Source organism: Lupinus angustifolius, chromosome LG14 (assembly GCF_001865875.1).
Source record: "Lupinus angustifolius cultivar Tanjil chromosome LG14, LupAngTanjil_v1.0, whole genome shotgun sequence".
NCBI classification, from domain to species: Eukaryota; Viridiplantae; Streptophyta; class Magnoliopsida; order Fabales; family Fabaceae; genus Lupinus; species Lupinus angustifolius.
Window position 1 is genome coordinate 5,279,991 of NC_032022.1, and position 9,004 is coordinate 5,288,994.

General features: G+C 37.1%; 1 protein-coding gene across 1 annotated transcript; it reads right to left on the minus strand.

The window, feature by feature from the left end:
- LOC109326322 (glycine-rich cell wall structural protein-like) lies at window positions 313-642 on the minus strand. The gene has a single exon (XM_019559016.1). It carries the CDS (start codon window positions 640-642, stop codon window positions 313-315), a length of 330 nt encoding a protein of 109 aa, XP_019414561.1.

The window sequence follows — 9,004 nt, forward strand, 5'->3', positions numbered from 1 at the left end:
CAAAGCTTAATATCAACCTTTCCCAAACTATTTCTATCACATGCATATTACTAACAAACTATTTATATGCTTCTATTGATGTTATCAAACATATATAGTGATGTCTTTAAATTACTTACATTCATCCACCACCAAATTAGTAAGGGTTATATGAATATGAAGTGTGTCCAAGTATCATATAAATGATAAGATAGGATTTATTTTGTTTATAAAACAAAAGATAGGATTTATTTAGTGAAAAACACGTCTTTTATTTTGACATAGAAAAGTACATATATAGAAACCCTCCTCCATAATGCATGCTCAGTGATTTCAGTTTCCAGATTCAACAAAACCTACTCCACCTTTTCTTCCACCACCAATTCTACCACCACCGCCATATCCGGAACCGCTGCCAACACCGCTACCTATACCAACACCGCTACCTTCACCACCACCACCTTGGAAACCACCACTTCCACTTCCAAAGCCCATCCCAATGCCAGAGCCACCACCCTGGCCAGTTGCACTACCACCCCCACCTCCAAAACCAGTGGTAGCAGTTTCATAAGTAGAAGTTGGTGCTGTGCCTTCTGCCATGATGATAGAGCTTAAAAGAAGAAAAACAGTGACTGCTGAGAAGAATAATGCAAGTCGAGCCATGATATCAGTATGTTAAGTAACACTGAAGTGTATTTTGTGCTAGAATGTGATGGTTGGAGCTGCATTTATACAAGTTTCAAACTTTGAAATGGAGCGGTGGATAATGCACATCATTACTGATATGTGGCATGAAAAGCGGTTTTTGTGAAACATTTTTTGCCATCTCATGTTTTGGTGAAAGGTCAAATATTTGCATGTGATCCTAACTCAGACATTAATACTACTATATCAACATGAAGTCGGTTAACAATTTTTTTTGTATTAGAGATGATATTTCCCATAGATAAAAACTAATTTTTTTGATATATGACTATCTTTTCAATAAGCATCATTTATTGGAATCAAACTTTTGATTTTTCTGAAAAATTAATAGGATCCTACACCGTAGTAGGTTAGAAATTGAATAACTTTTAGGACTACCATCATTTAAAGCATCTCAAAAATGTTATTGGCAACCATTACCACAGCATGTATTATTATTCGAGAATTTCGATTGACAATAACAATATTGTCATGAGAGATGTGGGATATGAAGTTTCATCGAGGTTAATGTTGGGAGATTTTCATCAATGGGATATAACATTTTTTATGGGCTAAGTGAAAGATGCATAGAAGTAGGTTTGACACCACATATTAACCCAAAACCTTAAGGCATTAGGTCTATGAATCCATCCACTTATATGCTCTCTAACTCATCCATTCACGCACAATGTGAGACTTCTTCATTCACACTTGTAATACCCAACATCTCCCCCTCAAGTGTGAGTTCTCCTTCGAGTATTGGATACACTAGAGCTCAGCTCTCTATCTAATTGCATCGTCGTTGGCTTATCCTTTTATCAACGGAACACATCGTCTTGACCTCTCGTCAGGAAGACTTTCGACACAAGGATCCCCCATGGATCTATGACCACTTGTCGCTTCAATACTCCGTTGAGCCATCGAACCATCAGCTTTGATACCACTATTGGGAAATTCAGAACTAAATTCCCTCCTCTATGAGATGCAAAATAGGCACTTGCAAAAGTGGCGAGTGGGTAAAGAAAATAGAGAAGAGTAGAAGAATAACACCAAGAATTTTAACGTGGAAAAACCTCTTCAATGTGAGAAGGAAACAACCACAGGATCTATTCCAGAAAATATCTCCACTATAGAAAGTAGGATTATAATATTTGACTATCTCTTACTAAGAGGATAACATTCAATCTCACCCAAAAAGGATGGAAATACAAACTCTCTCTAGTATCTCACTAGAAATACAAATCTCACACTATATGGATATAAACTCTCTCACTTTCTCTCTATGTTGTTCTTTCCCACTTGTCTGTTCCATCTCTTCCTCACAAGTCTCCTATATATAGTGAAGGGAAGGAATGCTTAATCATAAGGATATAATGGATGATTAATTGTTGTCATACTTTTCAAGACACCTTGAAAAATGCTAGTTCAACTTTCTAAGTTAGACTTCAAAATTCTCAAGAGTCAAGGAATAATTCCAAGATCTTAGAATAACCATCATTGAATGTACTTAATGGTTCATCTTCCAAGATTCATTGGTATTGCTTCTATATCAATTAGGAAGGATTCCCAACAAATCTCCCTATTCCTATATTAATTGATGGGTATCACCAGTCCTGCATCTCTGCAACAGCCTGTTAACTTATTGAATGAAACTGTCTTGGTCATCATGTCGGACCAGTTGTCATCTATATGAATTTTATCTAATAACAACTCACCATCCTCTAAAGCATTTCGTATTCAATGATAACGATAATAAATATGCTTGGTCCGAGAATGAAATGTAGGATTCTTAGCTAGATGGATTGCACTTTGGTTGTCATGGTGCAAAACATATCTATCTTGAATATCCACTTATCAGCTTTAGATGCTGCAATATATTCTACTTCAGTTGTTGATAATGCAAAACATATCTATCTTGAATATCCACTTATCCCCCTACAAAAGTAGTTACATAAGCTGATGTAGATTTTATGGAATCTACATCTCCAGCCATGTCAACATTTGTGTATCCAAATAACATAGGATCTTCATTACCAAAACATAAATATCTTTTGCTAGTTCCCCTCAGATATCTCAATATCCACTTTACTGCATTATAATGCTCTGTGCCAGGATTGGACAAGAACCGACTCACAACTCCAACTGTATGGGCAATATCTGGTCTTGTACAAACCATGGCATACGTTAGGCTTCCTACCATAGAGGGATAAGATATTCTGCTCATTTTTTTTCTTTCTTCATCATTAGTTGGACATTGCATTGTTGTTAACTTGAAATGTCCAGCAAGCGGAACACTAGCAAGCTTTACCTTATACATTTTGAATCTCTTGAGAACTTTCTCAATGTACTTCTCTTGTGATAGCCATAACAACTTCTTGGAACGATCTCTGATTATCCTTATTCCAAGGATCTAGTTTGTAGGATCCAAGTCTTTCATATCAAAAGAATTGCTTAAAGCATTCTTCAAACCATCTATCTTGGTCTTGTCATGCCCAATGATTAACATATCATCAACATATAAAAGGAGGATAATAGATTTTTCATCTTCATGCCTTTTAATAAATATAAAATGATCACCACTTGTCTTCTTGAAACTGTGTTTGGTCCTGAAAGATTTAAACTTCTTGTACCATTGTCTCGGGGCTTGTTTCAGACCATATAAACTTTTATTCATACGACACACTAAGTTTTCCATGTCTGGTTCTTAATAACCTTCTAGTTGCTCCATATAGATTTATTCTTTGATGTCAACATGTAAGAAAGTTGTTTTGACATCAAGTTGTTCAACTTTTAAGTCTAGGCTAGTTGCTAGACCCAATGCTACTCTTATGGAGGAATACTTCACCACTGGTGAGAATATCTCATCAAAATCAACTCATTTATTCTGATTACATTCTTTCACAAGAATCCGAGCTTTATACCTTGGTCTTGAGCTTCCTTCTTCAAATTTATGCCTATAAACCCTTTCAAGGTATTTCTTCCTTTAGGCAACTCCACTAGATCATAAGTGTGGTTCTCATGTAATAAGTTCATCTCATCTTCCATAGCTTTAATCCACTCTTCTTTATCAGTTGTCTGCATAGCTTCTGAAAAGTCTTGAATTACATCATTATTTGTCAATGTGATATATTCTTCTTCAGGATACTTTGAAGAAGGTACTCTACCTCTTCCTGAGCGCCTCAGCTCAACTTGCATCTGATGCACTACTAGCTCAGGTTCTTGATGCATTTGTGTGTCTACCACCACTTCATCATGATTTGACTCTTCATTAATCTGGTCAAGTTCTGCGTGAGCAGGATCTGCCTGTTCATCTATCTGCTCTAGATCTATTTGATGATCAGGATCTGTCTGTTGAGAAATTTCTCCCCCTAAATCAATTCAAACTTTGGAATTGCACTGGTTTTTCTTCTGAACATCTTTGATCGTCTGATTCTCAAAGAATACATTGAATAGAGGAGTCTTTGGTGGTGTCTTCTCCAGTCTCATACCATAAGCCTTGCAATAGGCTTCAAACGGACCATGATACTCTCCACCATTGTCTACTTTTAGAGACTTCAACTTGTTCTCAATCTCACGTTCTACTAGTGCATGAAACTCTTTGAATTCTGATAGTACTTGATCTTTGATTTTCAACAAGTACACTCATACTCTTCTCGAGTAATCGTCTATGAATGTAACAAAGTAGTAGGATCCTCCAAGAGATCTTTAAGATGATGCACAAACATATGAATGCACCAATTCAAGTACTTCATCTCTCCATGAGGGATTGTCTCTGAAAATTGACTCTATGTTGTTTACCATAAATACAATCAGTACATGAATCTAAAATTTGACCTTTTATACCTAGAAGGTGGTCTATGGCGAGCATCTGAAGTGCATTCTCACTCGTGTATCCCAATCGCCTATGCCAAAGATCTTTGGAGTAAGTAGCAACATTTGCTTCTCTAGAACATATTCCTCCTTGCATAATGTACAAAGATCCTTCCTTTGAGCCTCTAGCAATAACTAGATTAGCTTTTGCAAGTTTCCACTTTCCAGCACCAAAGTGGCTTACAAAACCAGCATCATCCAACTTATGTATTGAGATAAGGTTGAGACACATATCTAGGACATGTCTCACCTCCTTCAGTACAAGCTTTCCTTTTGTGTCTGTTAGCAACATAATATCACCAATTCCCGCAATTTTGCTAGTAACATGGTTTCCCATTTTCTCAGTACCATAATCACCTTTCTTGTAGTTTGAGAAAAAACCTTCGTGTGGACTTACATTGAAAGAAGCACTAGAATCAATGATCCATGCACAATCACCATATGCAACATTTAGGTAATTGTCTTCTTCAATAAGGAGAACATCATCATCTGCAGCGACGGCTGTGGTAGACTTATGACCATTTTTCCTTGGATCAACTAAATCTTCATGAACATTTCCAGCTTTCTGGCCTCTCTTCAGGAACCTGCATTCAGATCTCTAATGCCCTTCTTTATTACAATAATAGCATGTTATTGACCTCGTACGAGATTGAGAATGACCTCTAAATTTTCTTTTGCTTCTTCAACGAGATTCACTCTTCCCATGAATTTCCCTTCTTCCACGTCTCTCCACAACATTTGCTTCAGAGTGGAAGGGTGTACTCCATTCTTTCCTTTTGGATTCTTCATTCCACAGACTGTCCGAAATAGTGTCCATTGAGACCTTCCTATTAGGGACTCAGTTGCTGAGCATGACTGCCAATGTTTCCCAGCTTTCAACAATGAACTCAGTAGCAGAAGTGCATGCAGCTCATCATCTATCTTCATGTCTATCTTTGTCAATTGATTGACAAGACCTTGAATGAATTCAAGTGCTCTATCATGCTCTAACCATCTCTGTAGTCGAGTTTCACTAGCCTTTTAACAAGAGATGCTTTATTTCTTGGAGTTTTCTTTTGAATCATAGATTCAAGTTTCGAACATAACTCATAAGCATTTGTGTATGTGGACACATGCTCAAATAAAATTCTATCAATATACTTCTGAATCATTGCAACAGCTTTTCGATTCGAAAGTTCCCAATCTCTATCACCTTTATCGTCTAGCTTGTCTTTGCAAGAAATAGGCTCATGCATATCCTAGTAGTATAAATGATCCTCCATCATGGGCTTTCAATAGGAATATGTTATGTATCAATGGCTAAAATACACCTATAAGGGAGGGTTGAATAGGTGTAGCGGTGAGAGTATCCGATTTTCGAAAACAACAAATTATGCTGAAATAACCCCAGATTAATCGATTAACATAACACAAATAATCGATTAACGCAATCACTTTAATCGATTTAAACAGCTCAGATTTTACAGACAGATTCGGTTTCCTGCACGACAATTAACTGAGATTGAAACGAATATACAGAGCTTACAAAAATATCAGAGTTACACCAGTATAGTATAGAAACAGAATATAGCAATTAACACAACTATACAAAGTAACCGATTAAAGCAATAAAGAGAGAGAGAGAGAGAGAGAAATCATGCAACACGATTTTTATCCTGGTTTGTTTGCGTGTCCACTTGCAAACTACATCCAGGCCTCCCGGCTGATCTGGGAGATTTTTCTTCACTATAATTGAAATAATATTTTACAAGCAATTCTTCCAATTAAAACACTTAGATATTCACTTGAAACTAAAGAACCTTATTCCTTGGTTTGACTCCCTTCCTACCGCCCAAGAAAACCTTTCTTGCGAAGTCTTGAATTACATCATTATTTGTCAATGTGATATATTCTTCTTCAGGATACTTTGAAGAAGGTACTCTACCTCTTCCTGAGCGCCTCAGCTCAACTTGCATCTGATGCACTACTAGCTCAGGTTCTTGATGCATTTGTGTGTCTACCACCACTTCATCATGATTTGACTCTTCATTAATCTGGTCAAGTTCTGCGTGAGCAGGATCTGCCTGTTCATCTATCTGCTCTAGATCTATTTGATGATCAGGATCTGTCTGTTGAGAAATTTCTCCCCCTAAATCAATTCAAACTTTGGAATTGCACTGGTTTTTCTTCTGAACATCTTTGATCGTCTGATTCTCAAAGAATACATTGAATAGAGGAGTCTTTGGTGGTGTCTTCTCCAGTCTCATACCATAAGCCTTGCAATAGGCTTCAAACGGACCATGATACTCTCCACCATTGTCTACTTTTAGAGACTTCAACTTGTTCTCAATCTCACGTTCTACTAGTGCATGAAACTCTTTGAATTCTGATAGTACTTGATCTTTGATTTTCAACAAGTACACTCATACTCTTCTCGAGTAATCGTCTATGAATGTAACAAAGTAGTAGGATCCTCCAAGAGATCTTTAAGATGATGCACAAACATATGAATGCACCAATTCAAGTACTTCATCTCTCCATGAGGGATTGTCTCTGAAAATTGACTCTATGTTGTTTACCATAAATACAATCAGTACATGAATCTAAAATTTGACCTTTTATACCTAGAAGGTGGTCTATGGCGAGCATCTGAAGTGCATTCTCACTCGTGTATCCCAATCGCCTATGCCAAAGATCTTTGGAGTAAGTAGCAACATTTGCTTCTCTAGAACATATTCCTCCTTGCATAATGTACAAAGATCCTTCCTTTGAGCCTCTAGCAATAACTAGATTAGCTTTTGCAAGTTTCCACTTTCCAGCACCAAAGTGGCTTACAAAACCAGCATCATCCAACTTATGTATTGAGATAAGGTTGAGACACATATCTAGGACATGTCTCACCTCCTTCAGTACAAGCTTTCCTTTTGTGTCTGTTAGCAACATAATATCACCAATTCCCGCAATTTTGCTAGTAACATGGTTTCCCATTTTCTCAGTACCATAATCACCTTTCTTGTAGTTTGAGAAAAAACCTTCGTGTGGACTTACATTGAAAGAAGCACTAGAATCAATGATCCATGCACAATCACCATATGCAACATTTAGGTAATTGTCTTCTTCAATAAGGAGAACATCATCATCTGCAGCGACGGCTGTGGTAGACTTATGACCATTTTTCCTTGGATCAACTAAATCTTCATGAACATTTCCAGCTTTCTGGCCTCTCTTCAGGAACCTGCATTCAGATCTCTAATGCCCTTCTTTATTACAATAATAGCATGTTATTGACCTCGTACGAGATTGAGAATGACCTCTAAATTTTCTTTTGCTTCTTCAACGAGATTCACTCTTCCCATGAATTTCCCTTCTTCCACGTCTCTCCACAACATTTGCTTCAGAGTGGAAGGGTGTACTCCATTCTTTCCTTTTGGATTCTTCATTCCACAGACTGTCCGAAATAGTGTCCATTGAGACCTTCCTATTAGGGACTCAGTTGCTGAGCATGACTGCCAATGTTTCCCAGCTTTCAACAATGAACTCAGTAGCAGAAGTGCATGCAGCTCATCATCTATCTTCATGTCTATCTTTGTCAATTGATTGACAAGACCTTGAATGAATTCAAGTGCTCTATCATGCTCTAACCATCTCTGTAGTCGAGTTTCACTAGCCTTTTAACAAGAGATGCTTTATTTCTTGGAGTTTTCTTTTGAATCATAGATTCAAGTTTCGAACATAACTCATAAGCATTTGTGTATGTGGACACATGCTCAAATAAAATTCTATCAATATACTTCTGAATCATTGCAACAGCTTTTCGATTCGAAAGTTCCCAATCTCTATCACCTTTATCGTCTAGCTTGTCTTTGCAAGAAATAGGCTCATGCATATCCTAGTAGTATAAATGATCCTCCATCATGGGCTTTCAATAGGAATATGTTATGTATCAATGGCTAAAATACACCTATAAGGGAGGGTTGAATAGGTGTAGCGGTGAGAGTATCCGATTTTCGAAAACAACAAATTATGCTGAAATAACCCCAGATTAATCGATTAACATAACACAAATAATCGATTAACGCAATCACTTTAATCGATTTAAACAGCTCAGATTTTACAGACAGATTCGGTTTCCTGCACGACAATTAACTGAGATTGAAACGAATATACAGAGCTTACAAAAATATCAGAGTTACACCAGTATAGTATAGAAACAGAATATAGCAATTAACACAACTATACAAAGTAACCGATTAAAGCAATAAAGAGAGAGAGAGAGAGAGAGAAATCATGCAACACGATTTTTATCCTGGTTTGTTTGCGTGTCCACTTGCAAACTACATCCAGGCCTCCCGGCTGATCTGGGAGATTTTTCTTCACTATAATTGAAATAATATTTTACAAGCAATTCTTCCAATTAAAACACTTAGATATTCACTTGAAACTAAAGAACCTTATTCCTTGGTTTGACTCCCTTCCTACCGCCCAAGAAAAC

What these genes read in the sequence shown, in the direction of transcription:
- LOC109326322 (XM_019559016.1), bottom strand. Translation starts at nt 642, where the DNA reads ATGGCTCGACTTGCATTATTCTTCTCAGCAGTCACTGTTTTTCTTCTT.